We start from the raw sequence: 16,691 nt of genomic DNA, 5'->3' as shown, positions 1-16,691 counted from the left end.
GGCTGTGGGTGGAGGGCTGGGATTCCTTGGTAGGGGGGTGGGGGGCTACCCGGTCAGCGGCAAGGGTCCTTGGCCCCCAGCCTGAAAGTGGCCCAGAGACTGCTGGCTGTGTGTTGGGAGGGAGGGATGTGCGCAGCCCAGCCCCATCCTCTTCCCCATCCTCCTCCCCCTCCCCCAGGCCATCACAGCCCCATCCTCTTCCCCATCCCCCTCCCTCTCTCCCAGGCCATCACAGCCCCACCCAGGCCTTGGCTGCTGCTGCCGCTGCTGCCTGGAGTGAAGATTGGACTGGGCTCCATAAAGAGACAGAGATTGGGGGGTGGGGGGTGTCAGTGCCGGGCTCACTTCCTTAACGACGGCAGAGGCGCCCCTGCTTTTGTACAACGTGAACTGGGAATCTGAGTGATTGCTATCCTGGTTCCTTGCTCCCTCCACTCCCCCGGGAGTCTCGTTTTCCTCCTGGTAACAAATGTGGGTCTGATTGAAGGGGACCCTCATGTAAACACTCTGGTAACCCAATGTGTCTCTTCCGCAGAGGGAGGAAGCTCTGAAACAGCACCAGGCCCTATCGCAAGAGCTGGTCAGCCTCCGGGGAGAGCTGGGTAAGAGAGGGGGCTGAGGGTAGGGAGAGGGAGTGAGTGTGTGAGTGTGAGTGTGTGTGAGTGTGTGTGTGTGTGTGTGTGTGCGCACGTGCGAGTGTGTGTGTGAGAATGTTAAGTGTGTGCTTGTGAGTGTGTGTGTGTACGTGCGAGTGTGTGTGTGAGCATGTTGTTAAGTGTGTGCCTGTGAGTATGTGTGTGTGTGTGCACGTGCGAGTGTGTGTGTGAGAATGATGTTACGTGTGTGCACGTGCGAGTGTGTGTGAGAATGTTGTTAAGTGTGTGCCTGTGTGTGTGTGCACGTGCGAGTGTGTGTGTGAGAATATTGTTAAGTGTGTGCCTGTGAGTGTGAGTGTGTGTGTGTGCACGTGCGAGTGTGTGTGTGAGCATGTTGGGGTGTGTGTGTGTGTGTGTGTATGTATGTGTGTGTGGAGGGCTGTCCTCTAGGGCTGGCCATTGGCTGCCCCAGTGTGTCTGTCTCTGGCTCACTTTGGGTGTCCCTGTGACTGTGTCTGTGCCTGGGCACATCTGTCTGTCCTGGAGCGTCTGCCTGTCCTGCATGCACATCTCTCTGTCATACTTCTCTCTGTCTCATCTTTCTTTCTCTGTGTGTCTCTGACTCTGGGTCTGTCTGAGCCCCAGATGCTGGTTTTTGCTCTGACTTTGTCCTTGTGGGCTGCTCCCTGGCCCCTCCCCCAGCCAAGGCTGGCTTTCTCTGGGGTGTCGGGAGGCAGCTTGGCCGTGAGCTCGCTGCATTCCTGGCACCACCGGCTGATCCACAGCCGGTGACTAAGACACGAGCCCGTCCAGATAGAAGGGGCGATGACTTGGCATTGCTGGTACGCGGCCCAGCCTTCCTTTGGCACTGGCTTCTGCAGGAGCTGCCTGCCTTCCTCTGGTGCAGTGACCAGCCCACCCCCTTGCAGAGGGGGAGACAGGCTTCAGAAGTGAAGTGCTAAGGTCACGGAGGTAGCAAGTGTCCGAGGTAGGGGTCAGACCTGACCTGGTGCTCTAACCACTGATCAACCCAGCTGCCTCCCTGTTCTCCTTCAGGTTCTCTGAAGGGTTAGTGGAATGTTTCACAGATGCTGGTGTGGCACACATGCTTGGGCTACCCAAGCAATTCCTGCATGCCCCTGGGATGGAGGGAGGGCAGACAGGCTGGGTGCTGGGTGCTAGACTTTGAGGCAAAGACCTGGGTTGGAGTCCTGACTGTGGTACTTCCTTGTACAACCTCAGGCCATTCGCTTTGCTCACTTGAGTCTCAATTTTCTCATCTGTAAAATGGGCAGCTGGTGTGGACAGTGCCTTTAGGGACCTCTTTTTGGATCCCCAGCACTTAGCACAGTGCCTGGCACATAGTAGGCACCAATTTCTTTATTGACTGAGGTGCAGAGGAAGTGAAAGCTACATGGATCTGCATTCACATCGTTCTGTAAAACCAAGGTGAGGGCCGCGTAGGGGAAGGGGCCGTGCAGCAGAAGGGGGCTGGCTGCCTTGATGGAGCCCAGGCCCCCCAGCCCTGGGACCAACCCCAGCCTGGCAGTTGGTGGACAGATCCCCTTCCCCACCTCACTGGTGGCTCTGCTGGGGCCAGGTGACCAGATGTGGAGCGGTGCGGTGTCCCGGTCCGTAGGGCCCTGACCTCTCCAGCCCCAGCCTTCCAGAGCCTCATGAGAGTGTCTGGACCCTTGGAGGCCTCCTGCTGTGCATGAATGTGTGCGTGCAGCGACAGGGTGGTAAAGGGGAGGGCAGGCCTGGTTGTGACTGACGGGGTCACAACCAGGGAGTGTCTGTGATGGGCCGAGCTCCTTGGCCGCTATTGCTGGCCTGGCCCTCCCTTTTCCCAGCAGAGAATCCCACAGGCATCAGGTCGCTTGCTCCTCATGCTTCCTTCCCCTCCTGTGGCATCCTCAGGCCCTCGTGGCATCCCAGAGCATGGGAAGGAGAAGGGGCAAGAGGTGGGAGGGTGGGTGCAGAGGGGCTGCGTGGCTCCCGTGGCCACGAGGAATGATGCTGGGCTCACGCCCAGCTGTTCTGCTGTGACCTGCTCTTGTCCACTCAGCTTGGAGCTGGACCGCGGAGGGCTTTAGATGGGAGAGCAGGTGGCCTTTGACCCTGAAGGGGATAGGGAGCACTGGACCTTCTTGAGCAGGGGAGGTGATCAGACCTGGGCTTGGAGCATATTCCTTGGGCAGCCGGATGGCGGCCTGACCCCAGTGGGGAGAGGCTTGGGCTGGCTGCTGGAGCAGCCCAGGCCTGAGCCAGGGGGAGGCCATGCGAGCAGGGGAGAGGGCTGAGCTGGGGAGAGGGCGTAGAGGCCAGGGGGCAGTTTGGGCCCCGATGGGGCTGCTGTGCTTGCTGCCGCGTGAGCCCCAGACAAGGTGGCGAGTGGGAGCGAGACAAAAGGGGGAAAGAAGCCGCCTTTGTTTCCTGGCGTTGATTCTAAAGGGCGGGAGAGGAAGGGGGCCATTGCCCCGGCCTGGCCTCCTTCCTGCCAGCACAGGCCGGCCATTCTGGGCGGAACACTACCAGCATTCACTGCCCTTTCAATGGGGACTCCTACGGCTGGCTCAGGTAAGGGCTCCCCGCCTGCCCCCTCGCCTTTGTACCTCCCTGCCTTGTGCCAGGCCCTTTCAGGCATGGTGAAGGTGAGAAGGGCCTGGCGGGCTGCTTTCGTGATAGTCTGAAAGCTGAGATGAGCTGCTGATCCCCCGTATTACTGGGGCCCCCATTACATAATGGGCCTCTGCAGCAGCAGCTGGGCTGGGCTGCCTCGGATGCCCTTGAAACAGCCCAGTGTCTGCAGAATGGCTTGGGCCCCAGAAGGGCTGAGAGCAAGGCTTCCCAGGCCCTGTCTTTGGGGAGACCAGAGCCCCCCAGCCCCGGCAGAGGCTTGGTCCAGGGTTCGATAATGTGGTGGGGGTGGGGTGGCGGTGAACAGCATTAGTGGAAGCCCCCAACCTTCCTCCACGTGGACGGGGGTGTCTTGGGACGCTCAGATTCCGTAGCAGTCTGCCTCATTGGGCAGCGCAGAGCCTGGCCAGCTAGCAGGGAGAGGCCCACAGCTCTGGGGGCTGGGAGACCGTGTCCTGAGTGCCTTCTTCTGACTCAGTCATTCTCACCATGCTGCTGGAGGGTGTTCTTGTTTGCCCAGATGGTGGCGGAGTCGAGTACCTGCCCCCTTCTTGACCAGCTGCCCATGTGGTGCAGTGCACCATCCTTCTGCCCCTGTCCTGCCCATGGCTGGCCACGGGACTTGGCCTGCTCCTGGCCCCTTTGGATTTTCCAGCTTGGCTGAGGAAAGACTTTTCTCTACTGCGTGCCCACTGGCCTGGTCCCCCAGGTGTGACTGCCCTGGTGGAAGGACCGTTTCCATTGCATGTTGGTGTAGGTCAGTCACTGACCATCCTCAAGAGTGAATGAATGAATGGGTAATTGTGTATTAAATGCCTACTATGTGCGTGGCAATAGGAATGAGAAGACAAGTGAATGTCCTTGCTTTCGCTCAAGCAGACGACATTTTGGGATGGTGGCCAGGAAGAGGTGGTTGGTCTGGGAGTCATTGGGAGGGGTCCTACCGCCAGAAGCAAGGCTACTATTGATTTGAAAGAGATGAAGGGGGAGGGGCCAGATGGCTCTGAGGTGTGGGCAAGAGCCAGGCCTTTGGGCCCCTGGCCAGGCCCAACACGAGTGGACTGACCCCCGTCAGGGAGGGAGGCGTGTCTCTGGCCCATGGAAGAGGCCGGTGCCCTGGCAGATCTGCCCAGATGTCCCCCCACACTACAGTCAGCCACCAAGAGTTAAGTGCCTACTGTGTGCCGGCCACAGAGTGAGGATGTTGTTGTCCCGGGGAGCTCACCAGCTCCCTCCCATCTGTGGGCTTGGTGTGGGCAGAGGGTTATTGCTGTTCTAGCTGCAGCCCCAGAGGAGACTTCCCACCACCAGGACAAAGTCCAAGCACCTCTCTTCCCGGAAGCCGCCCTCCCTTCCCAGCCTTTTCTTGCCCGATGCCTCATTCACCATCCGCCTCCTCCAGGAAGTATCCCTAGCTTGCCCCTCGGGTAATGACTGCTTGTGCCACGTGGCGATGGGTACCTCGGAAGCCCACCTGTTCTCCATTCCCCAGCCCCGAGGTGGTTACTGACGGTCCTCCTGCCTCCACTCTGTGCCCGGTGTCCTCCGTCTTTCCCACAGGGTCAGTGAAATCTTCCCTGGGTGCAGCTGTGAGCTTGCTCCTCCTCCCCTCCAAAGCCCTCCGTGGCTCTCCGTTGCCACACTGTGAGGTAGAAGCTCCTGGTCCTGGCATTCGAGGCCTTTTCGATTCAGACTTCAGCCAGCGTGGCTGGCCTTGGGTCCCAGGAGCGAGTCCCCTTCATGGGTCTGTGCTGGCATGTTGGGCCACTCTTGATCTCCCTTCTTTCCTGCTCCCTCCCCTTCCTGTGCCTTTGCCTACGTCATCCCTCACACTGGCCTGGCCTGGCCTGGCCTCCCTGCCTCTGCAGGACCGGGAGTGTTTCCCGGCCAGCCTTGTATCCCGACTCTTCCTGGGGCCTCTCACATAGCAGGGCTGAAGGCGAATGGGGGTGACGTGAGATGGGTTAGAGCCTGGAAGTATGTGACCACTGAAGGTTGTCCCTGGGGACGATTGGAAGAGCCTCCTGGCCCTCCAGCCTCCCCCAGGCCAGATGACATCTTTTCTGCCTTTAGCTCTGACCCCGTATGGGGGAGAGGGGAGAAAGGGGGGAGGGGATGAGCTATTGTCTTGAACTATAATTCAGTATTCTATCTGTCGAGCCCAATTAGCGCCTTCCTGTAAAGGGTGGTAATTGCTACTGAGCTTTCCGAAGTGAGCTCCCTGCCCTGATGGGATGTGAGGAGGTGACGCTGAGTCACCAGGTTTTAAATTAGGAAGCCCGTCAGTGACGGGAAATTGTAACTTGGGCTGAGTGGATGAGGATGTGCCAAGGGGGCGGGGGTGTGTGACGGGGGTCCATTGATCGGTGGCCAGACGGCTCCGAGCACACTTAGTGCTGATTGGCTCAAGTGGGGATGACCTGCCGCAGCTTAAAGACCGCTGTTGTTCCAGGACACCCCCACCTCCGGGTCACCACCTCCTTCTGGGAGATACTCACTGCTCCCAGAGGGTTTCCTCTTGTGCAGGTGACGAAGGCTGGACACTGGGGGGCACTTCTATGTGCATGGGATAGCAGCTGAACAGAGAGCCAGGGGTTGGGTGGAGAGGAAGGCTGTAGCCCAAGGGATGAACTCCCTGAGGAAGGAGAAGAGATGGTCTGGAAGCCGGAAGATGGCTGTGACCAGGATCTGGACAGGCAGAGATGGAGGGAGGAAGGAACTTTAGGAATTATATTCTTTTTTTTTATTAATTTATTTTGATTTATCAATAATCACTTCCATATGCTTTTGAGTTTAAAATTTTTCTCCCCCTTCCTCCCCACCACCCTCCCCAAGACGGTGCACAATCTGATATAGGCTATACATTTACATTCATATTAAACATTTTTTCACATTAGTGATGTTGTAAGTAGAAATTAAAACCAATAGGAGGAACCATCAGAAAGAGGAAACAAAACTCAACAGAAGAGAAAAAAATAGCAATTCAGCTTCCATAGTTCTTTCTTTGGATGTGGATAGCATTTTCCATCACAAGGCCTCTGGAGATGTCTTAGATCCTCATATTGCCAGGAAGGGTTAAGTTTATCAATATTACTCATCATGCAATGTGGCTGTTATTGTGCACAATGTTCTCCTGGTTCTGCTCACTTCACTCAGCATGAGACCATACAAGTCTTTCCAGGTTTTTCTGAAGTCAACCTGTTCATCATTTCTTATAGCATAATAGTATTCCAAGGAACTATATTCTTGAATGAGATTTTGTACCTCTTTTACAATTAGGCCATTTTTTTTAAGGTGTTACTTTCTTCAGTATTTTTTGTCTTGTTTACCAAACTGTTAACTCTCTTTTCATAATTTTCTTGTATCATTCATTTCTTTTCCCAATTTTTCCTCTACTACTCATATCTTTCTTTAACACTTCTAGGAATTCTTGTTTGTTTTGAGTCCAAATAGCATTTTTCTTTGAGGCGTTGCTTGTAGCTGTTTCCACATTGTTTTCTTCTGACTTTATATCTTGATCTGTGCCTCTGGATACTAACTGGCTTCCTCATTGGAGAAGAACGTGGCTTGTATGTGTGTTGTGTGATGGTGGTGTTCAGCCTGATGATGTGAAGATTGGGGAGGGATGGGTGTCACAGCTGTCCCCAAGTGTTTCAAGGGCCCTTCCCTGGATGAATTAGCCCTGTCCTGTTTGGTCCTTAGTTTAGAACAAGAGGCCAAGGGCAGAAATGGCGGGGGCAGGTCTAAAATAAGGCCCCTAGGAGCAGAGAAAAGGGTTCCTGGCTGGAACAGGTGGTCTGGGAGGGGGGTGAGCTCCCTTTCCCCGGAGGCCTGCCTTTCAGCCGAGGCTAGGTGAGCATGGGCCCACAGGTTCCAGGGGAGATCCAGCCCCTGAGATGGCTCCGAGCCAGCAGTCCCAGCACTTCGGATTGGAAGGGGCTTCAGCATCCCCACTTTCACATCCCTGGCCTCTGCTTGGAGACTTCCAAGGACAGGGAGCTCACTTCCAGCCAAGGACGGTCCACTCCCCTCTGGGAGCACACTGGGTGTCAGGGAGAGTTTCCTTGGATTGTGGTCCTCCCCTGGTGACCAGCCTGCTGGTCCAGCCTCGCCTCTCTGGGCTGGGCTGGCCCCGGGGAGCCCAATAAACGGGACTTTCATAGCTGGGAGAGTGAGGTCTCTTTCCTGTTGTGTTCCCCGCCCTGGCTGCAACATTGGGGCCCTCTCTCTAGTCACTGCTTCTGCCGCCTGCGAGAAGCTAGAGAAGGCCCGGAACGAGCTGCAGGCCGCGTGCCAGGCCTTTGTGGACAAGCTGAACCGGCAGCACCAGGCGGATCTGGCAGAGCTGGAGAGCCAGCTGAAGGCTCACTACGCGGGCGAGTGTGAGAAGCTGCAGAGCGTGTGTGTGCAGGAGGTGCAGAAGTACCAGGCCCAGCTGCAGAGTCAGGTGAGTGCCTCAGGAGGGGGCCTGGGGAGACAGCCGCGGAGGCCGGTCTCCTGCCTGAGCCTCAGGTTTGTGGCCGGGTAAATGAGCCCAGAAGAGCAGTGTGCTTTTTCAGTCTTAATGAGTGTAGAAGTCCAGCTTGTCCCTGGGCTTGCTGTCACAAAGCGCCGGCCGCCATGCCTGCCCGCGAGCTCTGATGGGAAGTGCTGCGGCTGTTCGTTCGGTGCCGCGTCCGCAGCCTGGCGGGGAGCTGTGCGCAGGTCCCCATCTGACAGATGAGGAAGCAAGCTCAGAGGGAAGGGGGTCCCCTCATGCAGCTCTGAGACCCCATCACGCCCCAGGGCTTCCAGGAGGACTGTGCCGCTGGAGTTTCAGCGTGCAGTGTCCCAGGTGAACCGAACTGTCTGTGGCGATGGGTGGGAGGCCCGAAAGGCACCATTCGCTGGTCAGAAATCTCCTTATTCAGCCTCCTCACTGACAGATGAGGACACTGCGGTCCACTGAGGCCAGGTGGGATTTGAACTCAGGTCCTTGGGTGACATATACTGGCGTGCTGTGCCCTCGACCACACAGTCTCCAACTTGGCTTCCGCTGGGGAGATCTGCTGTGATCACAGGCGGGGTTGGGTGGGCCTGGGGGACTGAGATTGGCCTCTTGGAGGAAGAGCCCTTTGAGCTGAGCCCTGAGGAACTCAGGGCTTCCAGGCAGAGAGGCCAGCAGCCATGCTGTTCTCGGCTAGGTGCTTCCCCAGCCTCCATGAGCAGGAGCCCTCTGCCTCTCCCAGCACCCCACTTTGAGAGGGAGTGCTGCCTCGCTCCCACCCCAATCAGTCCCAGACGACTCGCACTCATTCCTGCTGGCTCTGCCTTCGGCCAAGCAGAGAAGCTCGAACCCTTCTTCCGAGTCCCCGACAATTGTCTCTTAGGTGCCCCCGAGTCCTCTGCTGTCCCAGCTAACCCCCCATCACTTAACGGAGCCTCTGACAGCCTGGTACCGGGCCCTGCCACCACCTCTGGTGGCTGACAGCCAGTCTGTGGAGGAAGACTCGGCCACATGGGCCCTCGGGCCGCAGGCAGACTGACCGCTTCTGCCCTGGGCTTAGAGCACTGAGCATCGCCTGGGCAGCCCTGGGCACAGATGGAGCAGGGCTTGGGGGAGGAGGGCCCGGCGAGCAGAGGCGGGAGGCCCAAGGTCCAGAGGGTCACGGCATGTTGTCTCCCCAAAGTGGACCTGAGGCCAGCTGCCGGTGCCCAGTAAGCACTTTAGAAGTGATGAGCAGTTGGTATCCATGAAGCAGAATTGGGTCGTCAGTGTGCACATTGGCTACAGGTATACAAGAGGAAATTGTGTGTGTGTGTGTGTGTGTGTGTGTGTTTGAACATGTACGTACACGAACACACACATACCACCCAGGTGCACACATGTACCCACTCATGCATGCATGTACACAACACCCAGGTGCACACATGTGCTCGTTCATATAAGCATGTACACACACCATGCATGTGCACACACGTACCTGCTCATACACACATGTACACACACCACACAGGTGCACACATGTACCTGCTCATACACACATGTACACACATACCACCCAGGTGCACACATGTACCCATTCACACATGCATGTACACCCACACCATACAGGTACACAATGTACACACATGTCAGATTGGGTCAGAAAATTTAGAACTCAAAAGTGTGTGCTGTAGACAACCCCCCTACCCCAGACATCTCCAGAGCTGCTGTAGACAGCTCCCCCGCGAGCTCTGATGGGAAGTGCTGCTGCTGTTTGTTCAGTGCCGTGTCCGCAGCCTGGCGGGGAGCTGTGCGCAGGTCCCCATCTGACAGATGAGGAAGCAAGCTCAGAGGGAAGGGGGTCCCCTCATGCAGCTCTGAGACCCCATCACGCCCCAGGGCTTCGAGGAGGACTGTGCCGCTGGAGTTTCAGTGTGCAGTGTCCCAGGTGAACCGAACTGTCTGTGGCGATGGGTGCTCATATACACATGTACACACACACACCATACAGGTGCACACATGTACCTGCTTGTACGTGCATGTATACACACCATGTAGGTGTGCACATTTATCTACTTGTACATGCATGTACACATACACACCATGCAGGTGCACACATGTATCTGCTTGTACATGCATATACACACATGCATACCACAGGTGCACACATGTACACACACACACACACACACACCAGGGAGGAAAGGCCTGAGATAGTGAAAGGGGACACAGCACCAGGGAATCGCTGAGTTCCAGATAGCTTTATGTTGGTCATTAAAAAAAAAAACCCAAACCTTAGTTACCAAGTTTAATTGGTTTTATTAGCATTTAAAATTAAATTCACCCTAAAGCTCCGGTTTGAAGAAAAAGAGAAGGCTCATATTTCCTCCTCCCACCCCTCCCCCATCTCCGGCACCATGCCTCCCCCCCACCCCCCACCTCTAGTGCTGCCAGAGAGAGCTGCTGCACCCCCCTCCCTCTAAGACCCCTTTAAGACTGTTTCTAACCATTGCAGCCAAGCTGGGGCCTTTTGCTTTAATACACCAACATACCTTCCTGGAGAATCTCAGTGATGTGCTGTGGATGGAAACCTTCTGGTCCTAGTGGCCCACAGTCTGCTGAGGACCCACTTCCCCCCGGCCAGGTGACCTGAGGCTGAGCCTGGGACAGGCCACAGCTAGACTTGTGTGCTCCCCAAGGCATGAGGCTAGCGTTCAGATGACACCCTAGCTTTGATTCTGTGCGGTACCACGGCCATCTGATCCTGACGGACAGGGCTTTCCCCTGCAGGTTGATGACTTAAATGCTGCCCACGAAGCCTTCAAGTTGGAAGTCGAGTCCAGCCATTTGGAGCAAGTCGATTTGCTGAAGAAGGCCTACGAAGCCTCCCTCACAGGTAAGAAAGCTCTCACCCCCTCACAGATGGCCAGTGATGGACCAGCATCACCTGCTAGCTCAGAGAGAAGCCGCTGGGGCCACCCTCCCGAGAGCTGACGCAGCTGCTGCCTTCCTTAGCCTGGAGATGCTCCGGGCCCCTCCTTGTGATGCTGCCGTCCAATGCTGGGTCCTTCCCTGGGGTGCAAACAGAGGGTTCTCTTCAGGGCTAGCCTGGGAGGTAGAACGCTGGCCTTAGAGTGACCTAGAAGCCCATATTTGCCACACTCTTTTTTTTATTAATTTATTTTTGGATTTCAGCAATCGCTTCCATAAGCTTTTGAGTTCTAAATTTTCTCCCTCCCCACCTCCCTCCCCAAGACAGCACCCAATCTGATATAGGTTCTACATATACGTTCCTATTAAACGTATTTTCACATTAGTCATGTTGTAAGGAAGAATTAGAACCAATAGGAGGAACCACCAGAAAGAGGAAACAAAACTCAACACAAGAAACAAAAATAGCAAATAGTCTGCTTCGATGTACATTTAGACTCCGTAGTTCTTTCTCCGGATGTGGATAGCATTTTTCATCACGAGGCCTTGGGAGACGTGTTAGATCCTTGCGTTGCTGAGAAGGGCTACGTCTACCAAAGTCAGTCATCGCACAACAATTTGCCACACTCTTAACCTGAATTTTATGGGTACTTTGAGACTGGCCTTTGGGGCACTGGAGAGGATGCTTGACTTGAGGTCAGGAAGACCTGAGTTCAAATCCAGCCTCAGACACTTAGTAGTTGTGTGACCCCAGGAGAGCCACTTAACTTCTCTGTACGTCAGTTTTCTCGTCAGTAACATGCAAACAAGCTTTGTGCAGGAAAAACGGGACAAAGGAAGAGACGGAAGGCTGCCCCCCATCCTGAGGCTCCCCCCAGTCGAGGCTGTTGGTCCCTAGAGTAGGGATCCAAGTGAAGTTTGTCCCTTCCTCATGTCCCACCCTCCTGTCCTTATCTCATATTAGCTTCCTCTCTTCCCAGGTGGGGAAGAAATACTGGCAGGGTCTTTGCAGCCCGTTGGAGCCTGGCAGGAGGGTTGTTACAATAGCGTTGGGGGAGGGGGCTAGTAGCCTTACCAGGCGTGAGCGCAGGCCTTGTTTGCCTCGCTTCCCTGAGTCCCCAGACCTTTCCTTCACCTGGACACACTGGGGACTCACATCATTCGTACATTCTCTAAGCTGTCAAGTGTTCAGGGCCCCAGTCAGCCAGTTTGGAGAACTCTGACTTAGAGCCAGAGAAGCCCCTGAATGGAGTAAATGTGGGCTCGTCGTGGGGGTCACCTTGAGGCTGGGCTGGGTCTCCCAGGATGGAGGTCACTGGCCTCGGGAATATCGCCTCTTTTCAGAAATCAAGGAGAGCCATGACCTGGAGAAGACGTCCCTGGAGGAGCTGTTCTCTGAGAAGCGTGAGTCGCTGGAGGTGAGCGACCCCCCAGACCAGGCCCCTGGCCTGCGAGGGCAGACCTAGGGGTCCCTCATTTCATGACCGATTTTCTGCCACCTTGGATGTCCTATGTCATCTGTCTTGTTCATAGAAAGAGATCCACGATCTGAAGGGTAAGAACGATGCTCTGAATGAAAGGCTTCAATTGGAGGAGCAGAAAGCAGCTTCCAGAGAGAAGGCCAGCCAGGTGAGTGATGGCAGCACCTAGAGGCTGCGGCCTAGGGGCGGGGATGGAGGGCAAAGCCTGGCATCTGGGGAGGCGTAGCTGCAGTGGCTCTGGGGATGTCTGGGGTGGGGGAGCTGTCTACAGCAGCTCTGGGGATGTCTGGGGTGGGGGGGCTGTCTACAGCAGTTCTGGGGGTGTCTGGGGTAGGGGGGCTGTCTACAGCAGTTCTGGGGGTGTCTGGGGTAGGGGGCTGTCTACAGCAATTCTGGGGATGTCTGGGGTGGGGGAGCTGTCTACAGCAGCTCTAGGGATGTCTGGGGTAGGGGGGTTGTCTACAGCAGCTCTGGGGAGGTGTAGCTGCAGCGGCTCTGGGGATGTTTGGGATGGGGGGGCTGTCTACGGCAGCTCTGGGGATGTCTGGGGTGGGGGGGCTGTCTACAGCAACTCTGGGCATGTCTGTCCAGGGGAGGGAGCCTGTCTGAAGCAGCTCTGGGGATGTCTGGGGGGGGATGTCTGGGGTAGGGGGGATGTCTGCCCAGGGGAGGGAACCTATCTGCAGCAGCTCTGGGAATGTCTAGGGTGGGGGGTTGTGTATGGCTGTCTTGAGGATACCTGTTGGGGAGCCTGTATACACTGGCTTTGGAGAGGTGTCCAGGTGGAGGTTGTCTTTGGTATCTTCAGGGATGTGTCCGGGAGGATCCCTTCCTACAGCACCTTTAGAGATGTGTTGAGGGGTCCTTGTCTACATCAACCTTGGGGATATGTTTTTGAGGGGACCTGTCTACAATGGCTTTGGGGATGTGTCTAATAGGATAGCAGAAATGAGCAAAGTGGGCCAGTGTCAGACAGGTTTGGAAAAGCTGCTCTTAAAACCTGACCTAAGAAAAATTCATCTCAACTCAACATACAGCACCTACTGTGTGCAGGACTTGCATATGGTACCTACAGTCTGCAAAACATCCATGCTCAGTGTTGGAGGAGATACAAGGTTTCATTTAGGCCCCACCGCGCTCTCATTGTGCTTGGAAGAGACTGACCTAGGCACCAATGAGTGTAATACAAAGTAGCGAGTTGGAAAGAGAAGAGCAAGCCATGTGTCGTGAAGGGTCCCCATCGGAGGCTTCCTGCAAGAGGAGCATTGCAGTGTGATTTAGAAGAGGAATAAATAGCAACCAAGAGAAAGGGGGGAATGCCATTCCCCACAGAGGGACCTATTGGTGCAGAGATGCCGAGGTAGAGAAGTGTGTATGGGGAAAAGCAAATAGTCCAATGTGGTGGGAGAATAAAGAGTGAATGGAGGGGAGTGATAGGACACAGGGCTAGAAAGGTAACAATGTTGAATGCCAAGCCAAAGAACAGATAGAGCTTTGCTTGGTAGGGACTAGGGAGCAACAGAAGAATTTTGAGCACAGGGGTGACCCGAGCAGACTAGTGTATGAGGAAAATTATTCTGGCAGCATCCACAGGATAGATTGGAAAGATGAGAGAGCAGAGGGGAGAAGGCCTATGTGAGGGTGGGGGTAGCAGCTGGAATAGAGGCAGTGACCTAATGGAAAAGCTGCCAGACTAAATGTCCAGAGAGAGCCGACTCCTCATATGTAGCTGTCCGTGTGACCTTGGGTGAGTCACCTCGCCTCTATAGACCATTTCCTCATCTCTGCCAAGACAGCGGCCTCAACCATAGAATCGCTGACCCAGAGCTGGGATGGAGCTCCAGATGGCTAGGCCAATCCCCTCATTGTCTGATGAAGATGCCGAGGGTCAGGGAGAAGAGTGACTGGCCAGGTAGCAAGTAGTTGAGCCAGGATTGAGCCCGGGTCCTTGGACCAGCTCTCTTCTCCTCGTGCCTTGCAGTTCCCTAAGGTCTCCCAGCTCCCTTTCGCTTCCCGGTGTCTGGTGGTGCAACTTGCACGGCTTTTCCTTGAACTGACTCTTTGGGGGGTGTGGATGACGTCGCCTCCTCATGGCCAAGGGCAGGCTTTTCCAAAGAGGCTTCATGTCCTTTTCTCATGACCTCTGTCCCGTCCCCTGCCCCAGCTCTGGTGCTGACAGTTGAGCTGGGAAAGACCATCACCTTATGTATCAGAAGAGGAGCTGAGGCTCAGGAGTTGCCCCTGACCTGGAAGGCAAAGCCCGCTGCCTTGAGTCAATCTCCTTTTCTTTCTGATCGATTTCTGAGCAGTCGGTGTGCCTGGGCAGAGGAGCCCTGGAGATAGGCCGAGGTTTGGAGTCCCAGCATGGCCTTTTACTAGCTGGTTGACCGGGGCAGTCACTTCACCACCTGGTGCCTCGGTTTCCCAAGCTGTACACTCAGGATGTTACTATGGGGGCCTCCTACCTGCAAGCATTCTGTAAATGGCAATGTGTTCTGAGTGGAGGGGCTGCCATCTTTGGCTGGAGACCAAGCCTGACCTTGGGGCTCTCTCCACTTATCTCTGCAGAAGAACCCCCAGATCATGTATCTGGAACGGGAGCTGGAGAGCCTCAAGGCCGTGCTGGAGATCAAGAATGAGAAGCTGCACCAGCAGGACGTCAAACTGCTCAAGATGGAGAAGCTGGTGAGCTGCCTCCCCTAGGTCACCAGATCCCATGGGCAGGAGGGCTGCCATGTGGCTCCTGCACCAGGACGCCAGGCATGTGAATGCGGGGAGGGACCTTCCTCCACCCGCTGTGGCCGGCCAAGGTCCTTGCCCGCCGCGGCCGGCCAGCCAGGGTCCTCACCCACTGCTAAGAGGGAAGGAGCACAGGTCACTGACATTGGCATTGTCAAACTCTTCTATTCTTTGTGGACTAGGGAGAGAGTGGGAGGACACTAGAACCAGTCGTAAGTGGCCTGGGCTGAGTCTGCCTGGCAGCTGCCCTCTGGACCACTAGGGGAGGGTCTGGCTCACTGAGAAGTTTGGGCCCTCGTGGCACCTGGACCGTGGTGTGACGTCTGTGGCTCTGGCAGCCTCCGCCCTGGAGTGCGTGCATCAGCCCAAGTGGGAGGCGGGCTGGGGAGGAGGACCGCAGCTGGCGTGGGCCTGGCCTGGCTGTGCTTGCCTCTGGCTGGCACCAGTCGGTGCCCAGGCTGCCCCAGTCACCAGGAGGCTGGTTCAGATCTGGAGCAGGACTGTCACAAGAACAAAACAACCGCAACAAAGACACCAGCTCCCATGCGTGGTCTCCCCCTTCCTTGGGCAGCACACTGATCCACTGTAGAGGAGCAGTGGGCGGGCGGCCAGCCGGCCTTGGCCTCAGAAAGCCCGGGGTCAGCTCCTCCCGCTGGCTGACTAACCCGCCTGCTGGGTGTGTTGCCCCAGCCTCTCCCCACAGGAGGGAGCCCCTGTAACGATAGGGTCTCAGGGCTGGCCCCTGCTCCCCACCTTGTCTGGGAAGCTCAGGTGCCAGGCCATCTCCTCTTGGGAAAGTGAGTGGGGAGGAGTCTGCGACCAGATGTGTGGAGCAGTTGTCGGCCTCTCCTGGGGGAGCAGTTTGCCTCCTTCCCAAGGCATCCGAGGGGCACAAGGAAGCTCGGAGGAAGGTCCAGGGCAGCCCTGCCCCTTGGTGGATGCTCCCCCAACATCTGGTGAAAGGAAACGTGGAGCTAGGAAGCATGGTGCCGAGGACTGGCAGGACTTGGTCACCTCTGCCCTTATGGGGCATTGCCATTGGCCATCCATTGGCATCAGTGCCTGGCAGTGCCAGACAGGCCCCAGGCAGCAGATGGGCCCCAGGTGGATATGGTCAGACCCCTCCATTCTTTGTGGGTAAGGATTGTGAGTGGGAAAGTGGTCTGGCTGCCCCAGGAAGGGCTGAGTGCCCCTTCCTGGCAGGGCTTCCAGCAGAGGTAGGAGGGCCACTTGGCAGAGACACTTGGGAGAGGATTCTTGGTCCAGAGCAGGTTTGGCCTAGCTGGGAGTTGAGGTCTCTGCCAGGTCTGCGGTGACCTAGGGACTCGCCTAGCAGTGTCTACTTTCATATGGGCAGCTTCCTGGCTAACATCGCCAGAGGCTGGGACCCTTTGGTGCTGTCAGGTTCCCTTCACAGTGAATTAGCTGTGTGTGCCAAGCTCTGGGTGGGCAGGGGCCGGGGTTTGTCTTTGCCCAAGAAGTACATGAGCTCTGACCACCAGCTGCTTTGCACCAAGGTGGACAGCAACACTGCCCTGGTGGACAAGCTGAAGAGGGTCCAGCAGGAGAATGAGGAGCTGAAAGCACGAATGGACAAGCACGTGGCCATCTCCAGGTGAGATCCCCCGCCCTGACCTCAGGGCCTCCCTGCCTGCTCCCTGGCCCATCGAGCCCCCACCAGCAGTCGGAGGGGATCACTGAGGTGGGAGGGGACAGGGCGATTTGCTCAGCTTTGCCTGGGGTGCCTGCTTCTCTCTCTATCTCTCCCCTCTCCCCTCCTCTCTCTCCACCCCCTTCTCTCCCCCCCTTCTCTCTCCCCCTTCTCTCCCCCCTTCTCTC

At 56.3% G+C, this 16,691-nt stretch overlaps 1 protein-coding gene across 8 annotated transcripts in view; it reads left to right on the top strand.

The window, feature by feature from the left end:
- The window catches only part of MTUS1 (microtubule associated scaffold protein 1), a 128,190-nt gene that overhangs the window by 103,395 nt on the left and 8,104 nt on the right, over positions 1 to 16,691 (top strand). For all 8 annotated transcript variants that reach the window (XM_027853640.1, XM_027853636.1, XM_027853637.1 and 5 more), the window contains 7 exons: positions 536 to 602; positions 7,469 to 7,683; positions 10,492 to 10,597; positions 11,977 to 12,050; positions 12,166 to 12,261; positions 14,682 to 14,798; positions 16,370 to 16,467. In XM_027853640.1, coding sequence (XP_027709441.1) covers positions 536 to 602; positions 7,469 to 7,683; positions 10,492 to 10,597; positions 11,977 to 12,050; positions 12,166 to 12,261; positions 14,682 to 14,798; positions 16,370 to 16,467 — 773 coding nt within the window. The remainder of the gene's footprint in view (positions 1 to 535; positions 603 to 7,468; positions 7,684 to 10,491; positions 10,598 to 11,976; positions 12,051 to 12,165; positions 12,262 to 14,681; positions 14,799 to 16,369; positions 16,468 to 16,691) is intronic.

This window comes from Vombatus ursinus, unplaced genomic scaffold (genome assembly GCF_900497805.2).
Source record: "Vombatus ursinus unplaced genomic scaffold, bare-nosed wombat genome assembly UNPS02010193.1, whole genome shotgun sequence".
NCBI lineage: Eukaryota > Metazoa > Chordata > Mammalia > Diprotodontia > Vombatidae > Vombatus > Vombatus ursinus.
Note: the sequence above shows the minus strand (reverse complement) of the source record. Positions and strands in the feature narration are given on the sequence as shown.